The 23,754-nt window shown below is 44.5% G+C and overlaps 1 protein-coding gene across 1 annotated transcript in view; it reads right to left on the bottom strand.

Moving 5' to 3' along the window:
• Window positions 1-2,567: 2,567 nt before the first annotated feature.
• Window positions 2,568-23,754, bottom strand: part of PPFIBP1 (PPFIA binding protein 1) — a 140,038-nt gene continuing 118,851 nt past the window's right edge. The window contains exons 15-29 of the mRNA XM_074167401.1: window positions 23,192-23,252; window positions 22,074-22,103; window positions 20,456-20,627; window positions 18,930-18,962; window positions 16,008-16,149; window positions 15,597-15,725; window positions 14,780-14,930; window positions 13,434-13,545; window positions 13,199-13,287; window positions 9,051-9,173; window positions 8,166-8,291; window positions 7,132-7,320; window positions 6,413-6,592; window positions 6,003-6,068; window positions 2,568-5,235 (exon numbers count right to left, since the gene is read on the bottom strand). Of these exons, the coding sequence (XP_074023502.1) occupies window positions 5,149-5,235; window positions 6,003-6,068; window positions 6,413-6,592; window positions 7,132-7,320; window positions 8,166-8,291; window positions 9,051-9,173; window positions 13,199-13,287; window positions 13,434-13,545; window positions 14,780-14,930; window positions 15,597-15,725; window positions 16,008-16,149; window positions 18,930-18,962; window positions 20,456-20,627; window positions 22,074-22,103; window positions 23,192-23,252 (1,690 nt within the window). The 3' untranslated portion in view covers window positions 2,568-5,148. The remainder of the gene's footprint in view (window positions 5,236-6,002; window positions 6,069-6,412; window positions 6,593-7,131; window positions 7,321-8,165; window positions 8,292-9,050; window positions 9,174-13,198; window positions 13,288-13,433; window positions 13,546-14,779; window positions 14,931-15,596; window positions 15,726-16,007; window positions 16,150-18,929; window positions 18,963-20,455; window positions 20,628-22,073; window positions 22,104-23,191; window positions 23,253-23,754) is intronic.

Below are 23,754 nucleotides of genomic sequence, written 5' to 3'. Positions count from 1 at the left end.
TGACCTCCGCTCCAAATCTACTGGCAACTCAGGTTTTACTTCTTAGCTGCGTCAAAGAGCACTATCTTCTTCCTCCCAACTCAGAATAAATAGGCTCAGTAGGAAAAGTTATTGCTGCAAGTGAAAATGCCAAAGTACTAAGGTGAAGCATAAAATATGCACTTAACATCCATAACAAGTGGTGCAAGGCATAAAAAGCACGCAGGCAGGGTAAGTGCAACCTCTCTCCTAAAGGGAAAGGCAGGATGCAATATCTAGTGGAAATCGGAAGAGTCATTCCAGAGGTTATTCTGGATTATTTCCCCATTCCAAAGCAAATATATATATAATTACAGAATCACAGGATCACAGAATCTTCTTGGTTGGAAGGGACCTTTGAGATCATAGAGTCCAACCAACAAAAAAAAAAAAAAAAAACCCAACCAAAAAAAACCAAAACCACCCCCCCACCCCACCCCCCAAAAAAACCCCCCACCAAAACAAACACCCACAAGCACACCCCACCCACAAACAGACACAACACAACAGTCTCGGGCACTAGAGCATGCCCTGAAGTGCCATGTCTACACGTTTCTTAGATACCTCCAGGGATGGCGACTCCACCACCTCCCTGGGCAGGCTGTTCCTGTGCCTGACCACCCTCTCAGTAAAGTCATTCTTCCTAATATCTAATCTAAACCTCCCCTGCCGCAACTTCACACCATTTCCTCTGGTCCTGTCATTATTCCCTTGGGAGAAGAGGCCAACACCCACCTCTCTACACCCTCCTTTCAGGGAGTTGTAGAGGGCAATGCGGTCTCCCCTCAGCCTCCTCTTCTTCAAACTAAACATGCCCAGTTCCCTCAGCCTCTCGTCGTGTGACTTGTTCTCCAGACCCCTCACCAGCTTGGTGGCTCTCCTCTGGACACGCTCCAGCAGCTCAATGTCCTTCCTGTAGTGAGGGACCCAGAACTGAACACAGCACTCGAGGTGAGGCCTCACCAGTGCCCAGTCCAGAGGCACCATCCCATTTAAGCAAACCAAAAAAAAGCTGGGTTAAATCTCCATAGGATTTGGATTGATACCCATCTATCTTTTCCTCATCACTGTAAATGAAAAGACAACAAAAATTTATTATGTTCTAGGTTTCAAAGTGTTTACCCTCAGTGTTCCCACTGAATGAAGGTCACGGGACAGGATCCTACATCTTCTGGTCTGTTATCTGGGCTACTCTGGGCAAAACGCTGATCATCATTTGGACCCGCACGCCAGCAACAACACGTAGTTCGGGGAAGCTCACCTCCTATTGGCGAAGTAGCTGGAGCTCCTATGGCTGCTGAGGGCTGCCAGAGAGAGGAACGACACACCTGGGACCAGAGAGGTTGTTGCCCTTTACAGCAAGAAGGGCCAGAGCTGGTCCTTCCTTTGGCACCCTGTGAGGACTTGCTGAGGAGCACACAAGGAGCAACAGGGAACACTTTCTAACCACACCATACCAAACAACCTGAGACGGTTCAAATCAGGATCCCAGAAATAAGTAGAAAGACTTGGGGTAGTTCATAGAATCATAGAATCGTCCAGGTTGGAAGAGACCCCTGGCATCATCGAGTCCAACCATCTACCCTACTCTACAAAGTTCTCCCCTACACCATATCCCCCAACACCACATCTAAACGGCTCTTAAACACATCCAGGGATGGTGACTCAACCACCTCCCTGGGCAGCCTGTTCCAATGCCCGACCACTCTTCCTGTGAAAAATTCTTTCCTAATGTTCAGTCTAAACCTACCCTGTTGCAGCTTGAAGCCATTCCCTCTCGTTCTGTCATTAGTTACCTGTGAGAAGAGACCAGCACCAACCTCTCTACAGTGTCCTTTCAAGTAGTTGTAGAGAGTGATGAGGTCTCCCCTCAGCCTCCTCTTCCTCATACTAAACAGTCCCAGCTCCCTCAATCGCTCTTCATAAGATTTATTCTCCAGGCCCTTCACCAGCTTCGTTGCCCTCCTCTGCACTCGCTCCAGCACCTCGATGTCTCTCTTGGATTGAGGTGCCCAAAACTGGACACAATACTCCAGCTGTGGCCTCACCAGTGCTGAGTACAGGGGCACAATCACCTCCCTACTCCTGCTGGTCACGCTGTTTCTAATACAAGCCAGGATGCCGTTGGCTTTCTTGGCCACCTGGGCACACTGCCGGCTCATGTTCAGCCGCTTGTCAATTAGAACCCCCAGGTCTCTTTCTTCCAGGCAGCTCCAGCCACACTTCCCCAAGTCTGTAGCGCTGCACGGGGTTGTTGTGGCCCAAGTGCAGAACCTGGCACTTGCCCTTGTTGAAACTCATACCATTGATGTTGGCCCAATGATCCAATCTATCTAAGTCTCTCTGTAGAGCTTCCCTATCCTCCTGGGAATCCTTAGCTGTTGGCCGAGTCCTGCTGCAGGCACTACCGACAAACGAACTAATGAGAATTTTGTCCCTTCTCCCTCCTTTGTCTTTCAAATAGAACAAAACGAGCTTCCTAGGAAAACAAAAAGGAAAAAAAAAGAAGATACATTAAAAGGAACCAGCTTCCAGAAACACTTGGCATTTTCCACAGACTTTATTGGATTTTACATGGCAATACACAGCAGCTATGTTGCCCTCTTCAAACACGCACAAATTATACCCCCAAAGGTATCAATCGCGTGCATGTGCCCGCATACTTCCTGACTGTGTCACCTGCTTTCACAGTCCACCCTGTAAAATAACCAGGGTTCAGATGACAGGCAGCTTTGAGGGGATGACCCGGCTTCCAACCAGTGAAGGCAGGAAGGGGTCGTTCGGAGCAGAATGATAATTACACTGGACTTGAACAAACCCTCATATGCTTGCCGATTTCAGCACACGGTATTGTGTCACTAGCCTCCCTTTTTTTTTCCCCTAGTCCATATCCAAGTCGTGTTCACTAGCCAGCGTCAAGTGAGAGCCAATCTGGAGGAACAGGTTTACTCAGAAGCCTGCACCATGTTTTTCCAGCGCTTCTGCGGCATTTGGGAAAGCAGGCTCTTAGGCCCAACTTACATTGTAAATAATAACTATAGCGCGCGGTACTCACAGAAAGCAAGCCCTGAATTCACATCCCAAGCATCTGCACCCGAAAGCTGATGGCAGGCGTTACACAACGGGGTGTTTCTGCTCAAATAAAATAGCTCAAACGCCCCCAAGACTGCAGAGGAAGAAACAACAGAGAGCAAATTGTTTGCGGACAGAATTAGTCAGGAATATTGAATAAAGCATCAGTTGTGATCTGTTTGTACCCAAACGGTGAGCAGCACAAACTATTTTACGTATATATTATGGATTGTTTGCCCGGCTTCAGTAACTAAAGCGAAAATGGCAGCGCCTGGTATTACGTGTAACACAACCAGTCCACAAATTTTTCCTCTTGGTACATAAATAATAGCGTACACTGCACATCCTTCAGAGAACCAGGCTGGTAATAGCTTACGAGGATACAATAATATAACGCTGGAATGTGTCTCCGACCTACCCCAACATCCGATGGGAGCTCCACAGAAGCCTCTTCTTTCTTCCTTTTCTTAGCCTTGTTAGTAGTTTTTCAGAAATACCCACAAAATCAGCACAAATCTCACATCCCTTGTACCAGACCAGCAACGCGTTGGAAATGGTCTCACTTCCAGCACGGAGAGCGATGAAACAAGTGACAAATGCTTTGGTAAAGCAAAACACCACCGCAAGGACCAATTCCAGCTGTACTTGTTTTGCCTTTACACAGCAAAGAAGCTTCATGCCGTTGTGCTAAAATACATGCAACATTCAACACCATACGATTCACCACTGTGACAAACAGTGGGGTTTTCGTCGGATTTTTGGCTAGGACACCTCGCAATACCGAAAGGGTGGCAAAAGATTTCCACTGGCTAGGTAGGATTTTTAAAATCTGACGATCTTCAAAAGCAGAGGAGCTGTGGTTTAAGAAGGTAAAATGATGAGCAACACGTTTGATATTTCAATTTTTGAGGACAAGTCCTACTTCAGGTTTAATATTATGAAATAATATATTTCCTATATATTTCTCTATATAACTATTTTTTTTATTTTATTTTGCAACTACACCATCTTTACGTTAGTCACAGCACAGAAATATCCCTTCCATACGCAGGGAGTACTCTCAACTCTGAGAAATTTTTTTAAGTGACAGAAGCGTTAATAATCTGGTTTGAACGCTATTAACTACTGCTGCTGGGAACAAGAAAGAAGACGTTTTAAAATGCGCAGTTTCCACAAGAGTCACTGCTGGAAGAAACGTGCTTTATAATTGTTTCATCCCAAATGGAACACCATTAAACTGTGCATTTAGTAAAAAGCAACAAAACCAAACAGTTCCAAAGGTCAGCCTGCATTTTCCAGTAACCAGCTGGCATGCAAACTGGCATCTTTTTACAACCCTTGCCCCTTCCCCTACACCTCAAACTTTCCACCACTCTATCTCACAAAATTTAAATTTTTTTGCTTTTATATGTACTTCATATACTTCGTTTGTATTTTTTTTATTTTTTTTTTTATAAAACAGTATAAAAATAAGAGCAACAGTCAAGAGCTACCGGGGAGTTTACGCAAGACATGGAGGACTAAAATCCTACACTGGATACTGTAGGAAGGGCAGACCTGGTATTTGTGCTGAACTTGAAAAACACTTGAAAACTTGATTTGTGCACTTGAAAAAGGGCAGTAACGTCTTTTTTTTCAGCTGAGAGCCTAGAGAAAGCCGATGCACAATATCGACAGAGACAATACTTCTACCTAACATCTTCTGTTATTTCGAAACAGTATGAAGGATTATCTGAGGCTGTGAATAAGCAAAAGGAGCACTATGATACCATGTAGATTTAAATTCATCACTCTGAAACATATCACCAATTTGTACATTAAATATAGTAAAAACAATTACCATTAATGAGTGTCTGGGTGTTTCTTATGGCAACTTTAGAGTAGGCACCTTTTTTTTTTCTTTTCTTTTTTTTTTTTTTAAATTCTCCACTCCAATATTACTTCTAACAAACAGAAGCAAGAGCAATGTAATGTACATGATCTGCTGCCCATCACAAATAATGATGACGTTTCTTGCACACAGGTAAGTGAGCCTTTGCCAGCGTCTGGTGGTTACCGTCACATGTTGGAGTCCTCATCTGTTATACTGGTGCTAGGAGAGCGAGTCACAAAGTCTTTAAACATTTCATCTTCTTTCAACATATGCTAGAAAGGAAAGGAGGGAAGAGTCAAGCTTCAGGCCCTCAACTCAAATCAAGCCCATGGGACAGTCCGGTCCTGTGGCTGGCAGCAAACAGCGCTGCCAGCCCTGCCAGCCACCCCTTCGTTCTGCTGAGGACGTTTTTCACCCGTGCTGGTTCTTGACCAGCTTGTGGCTCAGTCGCCTTTCTGCTGGCCCAAAGGGCTGGGAGAGCACAAGCTGGGGCTGGGCTTCCACCAAGACCCTCAGTTGGCAACCCACCACCCAAGGGAAACTCGCTGACCTAAAGCCGAGCGCCGTGTCCTCTGCCCTCCCTGGAGGGTGGAGAGTCGGCAAAGAGGACTAGTGACCACGGGCCACCACTCCCATCCGGGGCAACCTCCCAGCCAGGATAGGCAGGTATCTTCCTCAATTGCTAATTTTTCTTTTCCCCTCTGTCCCTGTACAAAAACCAAAGGACCTCAGCTGACCCCTAGTTCTGATGAGGCTTCACTATACCCATATTTTATACGTATTTTATATACTTCACAGTATTTTATATACTTCAGCTCCAGAGGACCAGTGGCGCTTCACTTATCCAAAGACTAGGTCCTGCTATGCACTAAAATCGATCAAAGCAATTGCCCCCAAAAGTACAGAACTCAGCTGCTTGACAGCGCCACTAACAGCAAGAAAAGTTGTAATTAGTGTATTAAATAGCAGTGCTAATAGTGACTGCCAAGGGGTTTATAAACAGAGATCTTATTCCACAGACCCCACTTTTAAGCCTTACTGTCAAGTTGTTGATGCCTTCAGAAAATGCTCCTATTTGCCTCACTGTCCCTTCTGAATCTTCCATCTACAACAAAAAACCACAGACAATGAATCAATAATAAATACATTGTATGCCATGACAGGGTGCAAATAAGCGCAGCACCTAATGTAAATGCTTGATTACACCCAACTTAGAGCACGGAAGGAGTGTGCCCTGTCGGGAGAGGACGGTTGTGTCCTAAAGGGGCCGCATTCACAGCTCGAGCCTCCTTGGGGCGAGAGACACTTTTGTTAGTAATGCTGCCTGACTGCCAAAAGTCAGGACCTTCACGGGCCTAAGCAAAAGAAAGGCTTCCCTGAGAAAAGGAAGGCTTTCCCATCAAACCTCACAGCACAATCAAGGACTCCAAACTGCTAGAACTGGCTTACCTGTTCCAGCCTGTCCAAATCATCATCGTCGTATACTCGGATATCCAAGCCAGGCTTAAAACCCTTCTTTGAGCCACTTCCAGATGCCCGCCCCAGCTCCATAGGACACACATACTCTTCCACATCATCTTGCTTCTTCTTCCTTAGGCTTCCAAAATTGCTGAAGGTAAGTTTCTTTGGCTTGCAAGCGAAGAGAAAATTGAAAAGAAATTGGAGAATCAGCAATGAATTAGCAGATCTCTTACTCTTGCACTGGCATTTCGATGATGAAGGGTCAAAAGCCCACCGCTCTCCTAAACAAAGATCTTCTGAGTAGCTATATCTCACGATAATCACATCTGAAAGAAGACGTGTCCCCTCGTTCTATCACTGTTAAGACAAAACCATTTAAAGGATCCCAAACGAGATCAGGATTCCACTGCATTAAACCGTGAGCATGTAACAATAAGAGACAGTATTCCTCCCAACCTCTGTCTCACAGTACAGACAGAAAGACAATACGCAAGAGTGCTCACAAGTTGAGGCTGAGATATGGTGTGTTCAGAGCAGATACAAGTGTCAAACCCAGATCTGCCGAGTCCTGCTCTCCTTAGCAGCCAGTCCCTTTTCTCAAGACTTTAACTGGACTGCCCTCCAATCACAGATAAAACCACAGCACACTGGAAATCCGAATGTACTCAGATGAAAGCTCAGGTACTCAGCCAGAACAAATGACCTACCTTGACTTTGGCAGTTGCTGTTAAGAGGACATAGTCTAGAGATTCCATAGCTTTGCGTTTCTGCTGCTGGGCCTCCTGTCCAATAAGGAGGTTGAAATGAGTAGCCAAATGCCGTCTCAGTAGCGTCTTGTTTGGTGGGATGTTCAGCAACTGGGCCATGGTTTCTACGTTGAAACGAGGCTCCAAAACCTATTAATCAAATCACAGAGAATCCAGCTGAAGCCAGTACTGTCTGATGAGCTTCTCAAGGATATCAACAGGCATACCCATCTTGGTTGCTTCCTAAGGTTGCTTTGGGGTTTTTGTTCATATTTTAGAGGAAACATACAACAAAGAGGGAGAAAAGAGGATTAGCTAGTTAAAGGATTCACAAAATGCTATATCCAGGCTTTCCTTCTGGAGTTTAAATAGAAAAAAAATTGGGAGGTAAGAAGAAAATAACAGAAAAATCCACCCTTAACTCAATGTAATGTGTGAAGCTATCGCAAAACGTTTACCCAACACCCTCTTTAATTGTGGAAGACGTAGCCAGAGGAATGATGGAAAATAGACATAAAATCACCACAATAAACTTCTGCAAGTGTAAGTTTCTTGTCTGGAGTATCTGATGCTAGAGCTATTTAAAGCAATCCTAATTTGACACCGAAATCACAAATTTTACAAAAGTAACAAGCCTTCTGCACAAAATAAAAACATATCCAGGTCTAGGAAGGAAGATAATGGCTGTTTAACAGCATGATAGCAGTGTAAAAGCATCGTAGGACAGGAGGTGGAGAATGCCCTACCAAAACTAAATTGTGAGGGAAATACAGATAATCAAACCCATTGCTGCCCACACTAATCCTGCCCATTTATGCCCATAAAGACATTTATGACCTTTAAACTATAGAGTACTAAATTTTGATAGTGACTCCTTATGAAGCAGAATAAGAAGACAAGGCGTGGGCAGCAAAGATAATGTCAGAACTTTGCTCTAGCAATTCTCAGCCATATTTTTTTTTAATAAAATGGAACAGGCCAAGCTAAAACCTTACCATTAGTCCTCCATGCACACCGCTCCCCCGCAGGTTAGGTGCATACTCTGCCAGATCAACAGAGCGTAACCACTCCATCACACGATGATTGGTCCACTGGGTGACTTCAGAAGGTGTGATATTATTCTGTGAACAAGAGGAACGGGCAGTTAAGGGGACTTTCCGACTCAGCTGTCGTAGCCCCAATCTTTACCAAAACAAACCTCTCCTGCCCTAAATGAACGCAAGCCCACTTCGCACTTGAGAAAAAGACCTCTTTTTGGATTGCTATCTTGCATCGATACCAACATGGAGATGGGTCTGGACAGTGGGCAGGTCTTATGCTTCATGAAGCAGGTATTATGCTTCATGCCATTTGATTATCCTGCTCTGCACTAGGACCACTTGCAACTTCTACCAGTAGAACTGAGAACGTAACTAGCTCCGTGAGCTGCTGTGCGTTTCTTGCAGATATGCATTGTGAATCTAAATCCAGATCTAAATCTAAATCTAAATCCAAATCTAAATCCAAGAGTCTGGGTTGCCTCACCATCCATTGCCCTATCCAGCATATGCTGCTTCCAAAACAAACTGACAGCAGTCTCTTGTCTGGTAACAGAGCCAAACTCCTTTTACACAGAAAATTTTCCATTTTCCAGAGAGTTACAGAAGACTTACAGTAACAGTGCACTGAGTTCAAGATGATTTCTGCTCCAGACAGCACATTAGAGACTAAGCCAAAGGAGCCAGCTACTGGCTAGGCAGAGGAGTGAGAGATTTCGCAAGAAGACATGAGTCTGGGGCCACGACAGGTGGAGGAAAGGAGAGGGCAGAGCAGAGGTAATCAGAAACATCAGGGAAAAATCCTAGAGGATCCCTCTTCACAGCTTCATCTTAAAGCAGTACCTCATCAGATGGCCTCCTGCGCAGACAGTTGGGCTCAAAGTTATTTATTCTCAAAACCTGAATGGCTCTTTTGATGCTGAGGTGGTGGAGGACGCTGACAACTTTCAAGGACAACAAGTCATCCTGTCGAAGAGGAAGTGGGAGTTAATAAACATGAACGTGCTTATTGGTGGAACCGGCACCTGACTGGAGGAGACTGCTTTGACCCTGGCTTAAAATAGCACATCTGACGCATTCTGGGGTAAGATTTTAATAACGTCAAACCACCTGTGACAAAGTAAAAACTTCCCATGTTGCTCTCTACTAGCTTCTGGGTCATGTTTTTCGCATAGGGTACAGAGCTTAGTACAAGAAACCTGGGGTAATGAGGAAGGGAGAGGGTGAGATGACATCCTCATCGTTAGAGCCAAGGACAAACCCTGTGCATCAGACTCACCTGGCATTTGCATTTAATCCTGCCAAAAATTTTAATACTACAAACGTCCAGCTAAAAGTTTAACTGAAAACAATAAATGACGTCGAAAGCTGAAGCATTCTGTATGACTAGAATGAAAAAAAAAAAGAGGGAAGAAATAAAATATGAAGGTAGGTCAGGTTGGTCTCTCACAACCGCAAATGATAAATGTTTTTTAAAATGCTTGTCGTAAGTGATGGAACAATGGAAAGGGTGACCATACCAGGCTGCAGAGAGGCTTACCCAGCTCACCATCACTGTGTAGCTCCTACCTTGCAGTAGCACCTGCTACGGTTTGAGGGAAGGAGGGCAGGTTGGTGAGGAACGCAAATCCCTCCTCACACATGCCCAGGGAGCTTGCTGGACACACAGGCAGCCTGAAGGCAAGTGAAAAGGCACTGCAATGCAACCTGGCTGTGCCTTTACCCCACACCATTTTCAGCATGGGACGAGCCACTTCTCACACATCGCAAGGCAAGAGCCTGCAAAGGCATGGCCACACGCCTCCCTCCAACGCATCAGTGATATCAACACAAGCAGATGGTTCTTTGTCCAAAAGCTCGATCCTCACAATGTTTTTTACTTGAACATTCGTCTCACGGAGGACTTATCTTATAGCTTGCACAGACTGGCTGTTTAGGCTCCCACCAGCGTCCCTGGAGTGTCAGGACAATCTCTTAGGACATCTCTTAGGACAATTCGTGCCACGCCAAGGAATGAGATGGTGCCTCACAGTGCTCCTCTCTCTGCACTGACCACAGGGCACAGACAACTGCATTCAGCTGGACAGGTAGCTTTTAGAATTTCACTGAATTTCACTGAATTTTTAGAGTTGGAAGGCACCATAGAGATCATCTAGTCCAACTCCCCTGCTGAAGCAGGATTGTCCAGAGCATGTCAGAGCATGTTACTCAGGACTGCATCCAGGTGGGTCTTGAAAATCTCCAAAGAAGGGGACTCCACGACCTCCCTGGGCAGCCTGTTCCAGGGCTCTGGCACCCTCACCGGAAAGAAGTTTCTTCTCATATTTGAGTGGAACCTCCTATGTTCCAGCTTGTGCCCGTTGCCCCTCGTCCTATCCCTGGAAACCACTGAAAAGAGTCTGGCTCCCTCCTCCTTCAACCCACCCTTCAGATACTTATAAGCATTGATAAGGTCTCCCCTCAGTTTTCTCTTCTCCAGGCTAAAGAGCCCCAGCTCTCTCAGCCTTTCTTCATAAGGGAGATGCTCCAATCCTTGAACCATCCTCGTTGCCCTTCGCTGGACTCTTTCCAGTAGTTCCCTATCCCTCTTGAACTGGGGAGCCCAGAACTGGATGCAGTATTCCAGTTGTGGCCTCACCAGTGCAGAGTGGAGGGGGAGAATGACTTCCCTCGACCTACTAGCCACACTCTTCCCTATGCAGCCCAGGATTCCATTGGCCTTCCTGGCCACAAGAGCACACTGCTTGCTCAAAGTCAAGGTCCGTGAGAGATTAGTTCCCCTCTTCATGACTACAAAGGGAGGAACCAATAGTAGCAAGCAGGAGTTTTGCTTTGGCTCCATTAAAGTTCCCTCTTCTCCTTCTTGTACTCAGGGCTCCTTCAAACCACTAAGGAGGGGAGAGACAGAACCTTCTGGCACCCAAGGGGGCTCGGCTCACAGGACACAGGTGGTAGACAATGGCGAAGGAGGCAAAATGTTTAGGTTAGGCTCAAAGTTAAAAAAGACTGCTGGTGGTACCCAACACCCTGACCTGCTAACCAGTTTGCAATCTACGCGATGCAGAAGGTGTCAAGTTTTGCCCACTTCTGGTTTCATTCCATCGTGTAGCCCCATAATTGAGTATTTCAAAACCAAAATAATCAGATACTCTTCTCATTTAGGGAGCCCAGCCCTGAAAAGCTTGTAAGGAGAAGCGCTACAAGAGGAAAACCTCCCCTGCACTGCAACTGTGGTCACAAGCTGCGAGACTCGCGCTCCTGCTAAAGTGGGCTCTTCGGTTGTAATTCAGTCCTAACTGTGCCTTTAGGTGTCTCAAAGTCCAATTCTCTGCCGGTGCAAGTTGGCTGACTCAGATAAATTTATACATCCTGGTGCCAGGGCTAATCTGGCTTAGTATGTTTTAGTATTACTTCTGTGTTACGGATACTGGACTCTTTTGTCAGAATACTTAAGACTAGATTCTTCTCTTACCCAAACATCTCATTGCACTCAGCTAACCTTGTGATGAATCTAAGAGTAGAATCATAGAACGATTAGAGTTGGAAGGGACCTTAAAGATCATCAAGCTCCAACCCCCCTGCCATGGGCAGGGACACCTCCCACCAGACCAGGTTGCTGAAAGCCCCATCCAGCCTGGCCTTAAACACTTCCAGGGATGGGGCATCCACAACTTCTCTGGGCAACCTGTTCCAGTGCTTCACCACCCTCACAGTCAAGAATTTCCTCCTAATATCTAATCTAAATCTCCCCTCTTCCAATTTAAAACCATTACCCCTTCTCCTGTCACTACACTTCCTGACAAAGAGTCCCTCTCCGGCTCTCCTGTAGGCTCCCTTCAGATATTGGAAGAGTTTCTATGTCATGGTTTGCTATTTTATTTATTATAAAATAATAAATATTTGCTATTACTTATTTTGAGTCAGGGTAACTTAGTGAGATTTTAAAAAGTACTTCTTTCATACTTTGCATACAGCTGTATTTAGTTGGTCATTTACACTGAATCTGTTGTTATAATTTGATGGTTAAACTCTAAAAATATCGCCAGTGATCTACAATCAAAGGGAAGTGACAGGAAGAATAACTATTTAAAAGGCAAAGCTCCTGCTACACGTCCCTCCCCTGTCCATCTTTTACTTTTCTTTCTTTTTTAATACAAAAAAGACTGACTGTTGAATAATACAAGTTCCCCTACATTATGGCCTACACTGTGTCTTAGCCACGTTCAATCCTCATCCAGTTAAAATGGTGGTAATAACGTCTCCCAACTCAAGATCAAAGCTCAATGGAGCCTACTGGCACCCAACCTCCAAGACTTAAGAAGCAGAAGGAAGAAACTCCCTCCTACTTTTATGTTAATGTCTGAACTCAATAAAACTAAAAGAAACAAACACCAAACCCCACTACGTAAGCAGTGAGTATTTAACGTTTGAGCGAAACCGACTCAACAGCAAAGTCATGCCAGCAGACAGCACCGTGCTTGTCTGTCAGGAGGAAAGTTTGATGGATCAACCCTAGGCTTCCTCCTGGTGCTCTTGTAAAACCTGTACAAAATACATGTAAATGAGGCAAAAAAAGGTAGCTTTTACTCTGCCCCTGGCACGGCTCATGAGAGGGTGATTCATTTTTCCTTTGTTATACAGAAGAAATTAGTATTAGCGAGGGTGAGTTTGCATGTGTGTCTCCAGAGAAGAACAGAGGCCTTATCTCATCTTACATGAGACCTTACACATAGGAAACCTGCTGGGTTGGCTTCACCTGAACAGCAGTAAAGTGGGGAGCAGGAAGAAGATGGAGGCTGGGATGTAGAGGGAAGAGGATATTGAGTGCGTATATAGTATCTATGTAGTCACAACAATAGGCACAGTGAAATTGGGTCTCTCTAGTCTAACCTGGTCTTTAGTGAGCTACCTGGAGGTACCAGCATGCATTAAAGCGGGGAAAAACTTAGAACACAAACAAGATGTCAGGAAAAGAAACGCCATGTACTCACCACGCTCATGTAATGGAGCATTCGGCCGTCCACCTTTCCCTCATCAAACTGGGTCTTATACTGGGGGAGGCCGATGTCATCCAGCCACCCTAAGACAGAGACAGGCACTCATGTTAGTATGGTAACCAAGATAGCGAGCACCAGTTGGTGCTATTCCCACTCTTTGAGCCCCAAATTAGTCACGATTAGGAACCCCTATCAAAAGTTGCTGCTTCAGCATGTAACAAAATCTTACTGGTAACCCAGTGGTAATCCAGTTTTCCATGATTGTTTTCCTCTTCAGACCCAAGTGCCTGCAGAGCAAGCTGAAGCTTTTTCCGATGCAATGGGTGCTTTATCCCAAGCTCCTGTGAAAGGAAGGAAAGCAGCAAACCTAGAGACAATACTGTGTTTTATTTCTCCCTCCGCTTAATTACAAATGGTTTCAGAGAGTCAGCTTGTACGTGGCGCTTCCTGGTGACTGGCAGGTGTATTTTCTATTTCCTGAATATCAGCATCATTTTAGCACATGTTCAGCACTAGAGAAAAGGCCCACTCACTGTGGTGGATTAATTTCAAAATGTAGTGGATTCCAAACTGTATGAAAACATCAGCTACAATATTCTCCTATCAGGTTAAAAAAAAACCCCGCCACAATATAAAACATATTAGCATGCAGAGAAATACTTGGTGGGATTACTTCCTTCCCTCCTACTTAGGCAGGTAAGGTTAAAAGAACTATTTAGTTAAGAGCACCTGAAGGTCTCAGAAACTACTGAAATTTATGAATATTTCCAAATGCGTAACGCCTTTCCCAGTCTAGTTGGGAGTGCAGCCATTTCCAGGATCATTTCAATCCCGTATGCACTTTCACCGGTGCTCGGTAGTTACCTCTGATAACATTACCGCAAGCCGCTATGTCCGTACCACCCTTTTCTTATTCTGGTTGTAGCGTTAACTACAAGTTTGAATTAGGTCACTCCTTCATTGAGAAAACAGGGTTACTATTTGGCGAGGATAGTGATTTTTAAAAGCTGAACATTCGAACGTTAGCAAAAAGCTGACTCAAAGTATAGGCTGAATCAATTTTTTAAACGTTTCCAGTTTTAGAAAACAAGACGTAAACAATTCTGTAATGATTTAAGACAAACTGATCACCTTTCTGTGTAACAAATCCTCATTCCTCTTTGTGTAAAATGTGCAGAAAATATACCCAGACCAAACCAGCAGCTTTTTACACCTTTCTCACACAGGCATAAACAAACCGTACCATACACAAATGCTAATGAATCTACAAACCCATATGATAACGAGGCACTCCTGCGTGCAGATTTTTAAAGTGGCATAGCCAACCGATATGCCCATGCTTAATGAAGTTAAATCACATATTTTTAATTATTAGTTTCACTACAGAGCATTAACATTTCTATGACACTTCAACTAAAAAGAAACAATTTGGCATCACCGCAGATGAAAATGTTTTAAAAATTCATCATTTTAATTTATTTCACTGGATGCACCTTACAGACATGATTTACATTCATAGAAATAGCAATTTTTGGGTTATGTTTAAATAAAAGCAGTGTTTCCAGTATTTCTCACCTTTTCCAGATCCTGCTGAGAAGCCTGCAGAAGCGTTTGCCCAGACAGTATCCAGTGTTTGCCATTACTAATGTAAGAGCCTAGCCCTTGGTCTTGGAGCCAGTTGCAAACCTGCTCCTTCGTCCACTTTGCGAATGGCATGTCCAGCTCACTACAGAAGATTTTACCAAAAAAAGACTGATGTCTCAAATCTCCTGTTCTCATACATCACAATAAAACCAAAACCTAAGCCTAATTCATGAGTATTTTGTGGGAGTTGGGACAATTGCTGTGGGAGGACGTACATCACGGTCCGCTGTCAGGTGAGCCTTGCAAGGAAGAGGGTGTTTCTACTTCTGAACCGTTAGCACCATAACGTGTTGGTCGCTGCTGATCTCCTGCTGTTTCTCTCGCAATAAACATGGCCCATTAATACTACTGAAAACAACCACCTGTGCCGCCTACCGTGGCTAAAACTCTGAAGTGAGACCGTAATGTTTTTCACTTTAGCCTTTAATCCCCAGAAATGCAGCAGGAAACATACTGGAGGCAATATCTGCCATTGCCATGTGAGGGCTCATCCCTTGCTTCACAGCTGCACTCCTGTGACACCGTGAGCAAGGAAGGCTCTGCTCAGCAGCAGGAACCCAACCACCCACCCAACCTCAGCCCTGCTAAGACCGTCTCTCAAAGGAAGAAATGGCATGGATCTGCCTGTTTCTGTTTGCCAGGAGAGGGGAAATTTCATTTTGGCACTGTGCTTCTCCTTTGGACCCCGTTGCTCGACTGGAGCTGCTGAGAAGGCAAGTACCAGCACACTTTGCACCACTTGTCTTACTTGTGAGACTGCCCCAGGTCTCGAGACCAGCCCAGTCGTGGCCCCGCAGTTGCTCTTGTCCCTCCTCTCTTGAACTCCGTCTCAGACATGTCATCTGGGTTGAAGGTGGTAGACTGACTTCTTTTAAGTCTAGTTTAAAAGAAGAAAGAATATTCACATTTGGCTAAGGAAAGGGCATGCTGCTACTACCGCAACCAATATTGGCAAGATCTCTTACAGCGTTTCTAGCTGCTCTTCTACCTGCCACCAACCTACTGTTAGCTCTCTCAAATGCCACACTGGCTCCTGCTCTTGAGACAGTAAACCATGAAGCCACATGTTGGAGGGGGGAAAAAAGGGAAGATGTGTTCCCAGCAAACCCCTGCGCAAGCCCCAGCTCTGGAGAATGGTCATTTCTCATCTTTTACTTACTTTCCAAATAACTTCTTGATTCCCCTGGCCTTTTTCTTGGAATCTGGAGAAGATGGTGTCATCTGTAGACTATCCGTTTCTTTCGGGCGAGGGGGCAAGCCAGCCAGATCCAAGTGATCTGCAGATCCCTTCTCCGTTTCAGCTATTAGAAAACAAAACGCCCTTCAAGACCCACTTGCACAGGACCGTACAGACACACTCCTGAACTTGGTTAATGAATTTTGCTAAAATTATCGAAAGCCACCATGTTAATAAAATTACATAAAGAGGGATGGGAAAATCCAGGAGAAACAACATGTGTTCATCCTTCATGGGCCTGACTAGGAACACTCCAGGGCAATGCTCTGCACCAGTTAAGTGCCTTGCATCCGAAGTGGGCAAAACACACCTCATGAATCAATCAGTGAGTTAAAACCCAAGTTTACTCTTCCATGGGGAGTGCTCCTACAGTCCTTTCTCAGGCAGAGCTGAGGCACGTGGATGCTCAGAAACAATTCAGTGCCGTGGCAGGGAACCAAACCAGGAGTCCCCATATCACAGAAAAATAAATAACTTCCCTGCAGGCATCCTTCCTAATAACCTGCAGTATTCCCTAAGTTCCCCATCCAGGAAATTTCAGCAACAAACACCTCCTGGCCCAGGAGCAAGAGGGCCCTTTTCCCCTTATGCAAATTGTGGAATATTTTGCTCCTCTGCAGAGAAACACCAGGGAGTTTAGGTTCTGTCTGAATCAGATCTTCTCAGCGATGCACAAAGCATCTCTGATTGCAAAGCCTACACATCATCACCCACTCTAAAAGCAGGAAATCTTCGATCTGTAGCTTTTGTTTTCTATGACAGCAAACCTGAGGGCTCCTGTCCCCAAAAGGGAAGTTGTCACAAAAGCTAAACTAACAAAGAAGAAAACTATGTTAAGACGATTTAAAAAGAAAATGAAAAGAATTGCAACATCTACCAGGCTACTGTAAGCAGAGATGAGCCAGCAAGTGCCAGGCAGCTGAGTAAAACTACCACTTAGAGTTTATGCCACTCATTTGCTGGGGGAACAGCAACAGCATGAGCCTGTTCAGACGAAGCAGCCGTGGCAATGCAGCCTGCAGGAAGCTGACAGTCAGGCCTGTGACCACTTTTACCCTCTTTTAACATGGCTGTGTAATTAGATGACCACCATGTGTTTTTCAAATGGACTCTACGACTTCCAGGAAAAAAAGAAAAACCAAAAAAAAAAAAACCAAACAAGTTAGGTGAATCAAGGTAGAGGCATCTTGGGGCATCTTGTCTCCAGCCACAGAGTTAACACTGAGGCAGCCACAACGTGCCACGAACAGCAATGGACAGCTTTGCCAGCGTAACTTTCTGCTGGGCAAAGTTTAGATTATTCAGGCAGAATACATTTGAACACGTCCCATTTTCCACTGATTATTTAGATTATAATCCTTGCAGTGAAGCAACAAGGTCACATAAAAGATTATTTCTGGGCACTCTGGTTCGACTGCTATCGAATAAGGGGATCCTGCCAGTGAGAGACAGCAGTAACACTGAACCAGGCTTTTGCATTTGTGTTTTTTGCTTTATTTATAGAAGAAGAAGTGCTAGCTTAGAAAAAACATTTAAATGGCATTCTACAGAGAGAATACCAGGACAAGGTTGGGTGTGCATTAGCAGCAGAGATTTGCGGGTATTGCAACATTTGCTTCTTTTACCTTGCTCCTTTTGTGCACTGACACAACCCCATAGAACTGCTGACATTTAAGGGGGCCACATGGGAAACCAAGAGGGCCCAGAGCACTTGGTCTCTTCATCAGCGAGGAACACACTGGTGGCTGTAGAACCACACTGCCCGACACAGCCCTGCTTGCTAAGGCAGGACCCTGCTGGTCTTACCTGCCCTTGCCAGAACCACCAAGGCAATGTCCACATCACAAGACTAGTTTTTACTACGTGAATGGCTCCAGCCCCACCTGCCCCAATTTATTTCTCATTTGTTTATTATATCATAAATATTTAAATTATTGTATCATAAATATTTAAATTATTATATCATATATATTTAAATTAGACAGGCTGAGAGAGCTGGGGTTGTTCAGCCTGGAGAAGAGAAGGCTCCGGGGAGACCTCATAGCAGCCTTCCAATATCTGAAGGGAGCCTACAGGAGAGCCGGAGAGGGACTCTTTGTCAGGAAGTGTAGTGACAGGACAAGGGGTAAAGGTTTTAAATTGGAAGAGGGGAGATTTAGATTAGATATTAGGAGGAAATTCTTTCCTGTGAGGGTGGTGAAGCACTGGAACAGGTTGCCCAGGGAAGTTGTGGATGCCCCATCCCTGGAAGTGTTCAAGGCCAGGCTGGATGGGGCTTTGAGCAACTTGCTCTAGTGGAGGTGTCCCTGCCCATGGCAGGGGGGTTGGAACTCCATGATCTTTAAGGTCCCTTCCAACTCTGACCATTCTATGATTCTATGACTCTATGAAATGTAACTACATCTTAGAAGAGGAATAACGTATCCTTCCCCCCAAGAACTCCCCTAAGTGAACACCTGGGAAATATACCTCATTCCCTGCTTCACACCCCTTAAACTCTTCCAGGGGCTCCAGGAAAGGCAACAGCAGAAAGGTGCCTCTGGTATTTAAACGTCAGCAATTCTCACCTGCTACCTCGGTCTACAGGTAACTTTGTGCTCAAAGTTCCAGCAAAGGTCTCTGCAAATTAACCCGCAATCTCTCTCATTAGTAGCGGCGACTGAGAAATGGTGCAGCTGCCTTTTAGCAGAGGGTGGATGTTACATGAAACTCCTTTTAGTGATGGGCAAAAGTTTCGATGCAGAGCTCTGGTGTCTAGTTCTTGTTCGAGAAGTGTGTGGCCCTAACTAGCTGTTAGCAGCAGTCACAACACAGTGCTGGTACAGACATGCAGGATTACTATACCTAAAGTAGGTGCACTTGCACTTCGACTGCGATCTTCAGATATCCAAACAACGCACATAACCACACGCAGCACAACGGGAGAGAACACGCAGAGGGACAAGGTAAAACACAAAACGTCAGCAAAATACAAGACAAAAGGAGGGGGATACATGAGACACGTGCACCACAGGCAACGCTGAATTCACACAGAGATTAGGATTACCAATTCACTGCTAATCCCCCTCTCACAAAAAAAGAAAAGCAGTAAGTAGAGCTCTACGGGGGAGAGGGTAAAACAGCACCGCAGTCACTTCGGTGCAGGGAAGTCACTTGCTCCATGACACATTGGGCAGGTGACTCACGCACGCTCCCATGGGGTGGCAAGTATCCGGACATCAGCTTTTAGAGATGGAAGCACCGAAATCTGGATAACATAAATCATTTACTCAAATTCACAGGACCCTGATGTAGGTGGCCTATCTTCCAGTTCTTTATGACAGCCACAAGTACTCCACTTTGTCAGACAAATTAATTTCAGGATGAAACAAGGGATTACACAAAAGCACACATGAAATAAACCAAAGCAGAGTCTAACCCTCAGAATAGACTGTACATATATTCCAAGTAAGCTAGCAAGTTCCCCTGCTATATGTTATAGGCAAATATGGGCAGTGTATAATAAATGTGTAGGTATGCTATTTCTTTTGAACAAAAGTCTAAAATTGTCTTTGAGTAAGTAAGAACAGGAGACTCTTCTGCTCAACAAAGCAGAAGCTATCCCCCTTCAGGCTTCTGAAAGATAGAGCTAAATTCCTAAATCTCGTGCAAGCAAAAGCCAAAAACTTTAGATGAACGCCAGTAGAACTGATAAACAGACTCACTTGATGCTTGAACTGGGACAGTGGAAAGACTACTGTATCAGAGCAGTTGGTGGCAATGGTGACTTCTGCATTAAGCAGAATATTTTGTTTATTTCATTGTCATGTGCAAATGCCATCAAATGACAGTATCAAAACACACACCCCTCCATTCTGGGTCCAAAAATGAACCTGAGCTTGAATAACTTGTCAATCCCGTTCCCGTTGTCATCATCTCTTTTGCAAGGCTGCTTAAATACACATAAAATAAAGAGGGCGACTGAGTGCTGCTGCCTCATTTCTGTACATCTGAAAATCTTTTGAAAGATAAACTGAGGATGGAGCCAGAGAAAGAAAAGCCCACAAATCCCATGTGTGAACTACTGCCAGATAGCTGGCATTTCAAAACAGCAGCAATTCACTACAAGGTCCCAGGGGAGATATCACAGCAGAGGTGGAAACAGATCAAATATTTTATTACATCAGTGAAGGTTTTTTTCTGGTTGGGTTTTTGGTGTTTGTTTTTTTTTTGTTGCTGCTTGGTATTTTCCAAACGTGCTACTAAGAAAAGTGCCACCAAGTCACAGTGAGACTAAGCGTGGTCTTGCCGCTTCTTAAGACAGTTACAGTTGTTGTTAAGACCTTGCAAAATACACATGCAGAAACAGCATGCAGGTGCACGACACCTACCCAGATTGGGGGCACTCGCGGTCCTCTTGTTATTTTTTATCTTGAAAAAGCCTCGTCCAAACGAAGATCTGGCTTTCCGGGTACCAAAACTATCCTCGTCGCCTGTGCCACCATGAGAAGGAGACTTTGGAGGGAGGGTTGCAAAATTATTACCTTCCACAGGAGGTTTAACCTGCTCAAGTTAGGGAAATAAAGGTTCAGTATCGGTGAACTGCAAAAGGCCTCGAGAGAGAGACCGCAAAGTGACTGCTGACAGATAATCTGGAGAGTCTCTCTCATTTGTTACTGCAAGAAAACAGAATGTAAAAGCCATAAAGGAAAACATAAACAAGATCTTCAGTTAAATATGTTCAGGACCCAGGATTACTATCACTACCTTCTATCTAAGAGTAACACGTCTTCTTTAAGATGTTTCTCCATTTCTGCAAGGCTGGCTTACAGGTATGGAAAAGGTTAAAAATACTTTCCCAGCTTTCCAGGCTTTCCGTCTCCCCCACTGGGAGCTGTGGAAGCAGTGGGAAGCACAGAAAGAGATGAGATCCTCACAGCATGTCAGAGTGTCAGACAGCTCTTTGTCTCTATCACTGCTCTGCCATTTCAGAACTAAGGGATTAATTGACTATGTCCATTGCCGAAGCTGAGAGGAAATGAAGAGAGGGAATGGCTTCAAGCTGCAACAGGGTAGGTTTAGACTGAACGTTAGGAAAGAATTTTTCACAGAAAGAGTGGTCAGGCATTGGAATAGGCTGCCCAGGGAGGTGGTTGAGTCACCATCCCTGGATGTGTTTAAGAGCCGTTTAGATGTGGTGTTGGGGGATATGGTGTAGGGAAGAACTTTGTAGCGTAGGGTAGATGGTTGGACTCCATGATCCCAAGGGTCTCTTCCAACCTAGACGATTCTATGATTCTATGAAGCATCAAAAAAGGAGTATAAATGCCAGGACAGACATCAGACACACCAGTTAACCAATTTAAAACAGTAGTTTCAACCTTGCTGGTTGTTTCACTGTTTCTTTAAAAGAAGGAGGAAGAAAACCCATTCACAGTCCAAACGTGATCCTTCATTTTTTGCTGAATAGGCACAGCATTCACTCTGTAGGTGGTATCTGATGTATGCCAGCTCTGCTCAGGTCTTCCTATAGGTAATATCTGTTGCATGAAAAGTATGGCCATACGGTACCGCAGGGTAACTGTTCTGCAATGACAGTCTTTTTAGGAACGCGGTTGCTACCCACAGAAAACAATTTGTAAAGCCAAAGGTTTTTAAAGAGACACTAATCCAAGTTAATTACAGAGTCAGTAAAATACTTAATAGCTAGCTTTGCTAATTATCTAATGATAGAATACTTGGGGGAAGCACTAGCTTAAATGGCAACCTTATGCTCAACCACACTGAAAGATAATCCATGTGTGAGAAGACAAGAACGTGTGAGACGCTACGAGCCCGACACTGAAGTGACGGTGACAACTGTCGTATACTCCTTTGCTATCTTGCCTGCACGACTGCTATTCCCCCTCCGGAACAGCATGCCACAATTTCACACAACTGAGGCTTTCAACACCCGCTCGCTGTCTGTGTTTCTCCACGTACAGGCACAAGCACGCACACACACGTTACCTCTGCTGGCTTCTGTGCGCAGTCTCTGTCCTGTTTGAGAAAGATTAAGACATTTAAATTAAAAGTCATGGTTTATAGCCAGTATTTAATACATTATGGTTACCCTGAGTTAAATTCTGGTTGAAATACCCTTCCCTGCCTATTTTTTTCCCCCAAAGAATAAGTCTTTTCAGAGCTGTATTTCACACAGAGTAATTCTTGCTTTCTTTGAGGTCAGTGAGCTGACACGAAAATACAGTTGCTTTGGTTTACTTTGTGAAGGAGCAGCTGTGGATATAATTAGTGACATCCAGTCTGTTAAGGCACTAATGGGCACAGCTGGCTGAGGGGACCCAAAGCAACAGTAGAAGGGTAGAAGCCAAGCATATAAAGCATTCACAGCCTCCACTCCTTGGCTGTCCAAACAAACAAAACAAAACAAAAAAGCCCAACCCATGAACTTTAGCTCTTATCATCAAGTTCTGGTTACATTTTCAGTCCTGTCAACATCTCTCTCCTGAGCTGTAAGGAACAGCTCAGCGCTTAGGTATCAGGGAACCCAGCAGCGTTTAGGAGTTAAGGCTGTCAAAAAAGAGCACAGGAATTGCCCTGATTTGATGACGTTGTTAAGAGGCTAGCTGCTTTTGGTCACTTCAAGAGAGACCTAAACTGAAGCCACCACCAGACATACAAAGGCTCAGTATTTTGTTCCCAACCACCTAAAACATATAGTCACTCCAGACTGTATTTTATAATTAATTACATGGCCTTCCAAAATTATTTGCCCTAAACACAGGTAGGAAGTGGTAGCGGGACTTACTTTCTTCTTGCCTTAAATCAGAAAAGCGTATCAACTAAAAAAAATACCTCATTATCTGAGGAAAAACACAGCAAGAGAGTCTCGGGTAAACAACAACAACAAAAAGACCCCTTTGTTTTCAAGGAGAGATTTTTCTCCTTTAATGAAATCTGAAAGAAGTCACACGTACGTGACCGTGGCTAACACGTGACATGAGGAGCCCTAATCTGACTCAGAATTTCTCAGAAGGCGGCAACAGAGCATCCACCGGGGCACTGCCACAGCAGAGACATCACCCCTATTTCTACAGGGATGGGAAGAAGAAAGAAACCAAACCAACCACTTCGGATGTCTCTTTTCTCAAACTGCTCAGACTGCTGGACTTCTGCAGTGAAGGAGTTCTGAAACAATGACATAAAAACCAAGCCAAGTTACTGGGATTAAATTTGCTAAACACACTCACCGGGATCAGCTTTAAAGAAAGCATTATACTACATGATGAGATGTACTAAAAACAAAGACATTTTGAATTAAGGTAATCAAGGCACTAATCAGAGTCCACAAAATTTAATGAGATACTTTAAGAACTTCCACATCGTAATTACCGCTGCTAATGCTTCAGTGACATGATGCCTACCATGACAGGTAGCAGAAGTTACACAGGTGAAGGAGGTGATATAAACAAAAGCTATGAAAACCAGTATTTTTAGCAAGGCTTCTCACTAATTTAATCTGTAAAGAAGTCAAGCATGTTAAGTCAAGCATGTGTTTTTCAGTATTTTATCTTCAATTCCATCTTCCGTTTTGGACCAGATATCCTCCCACTTCTGGTGGGATTTACAATCTCTAGAGCACTTAATTCTGGTTGAAAAGAAAGTTACCATTGAAGTTTTTCCCACAACC

This window comes from Numenius arquata, chromosome 2 (genome assembly GCF_964106895.1).
Source record: "Numenius arquata chromosome 2, bNumArq3.hap1.1, whole genome shotgun sequence".
Classification (NCBI taxonomy): domain Eukaryota; kingdom Metazoa; phylum Chordata; class Aves; order Charadriiformes; family Scolopacidae; genus Numenius; species Numenius arquata.
This window is presented reverse-complemented; position numbering and strand designations above follow the sequence as displayed.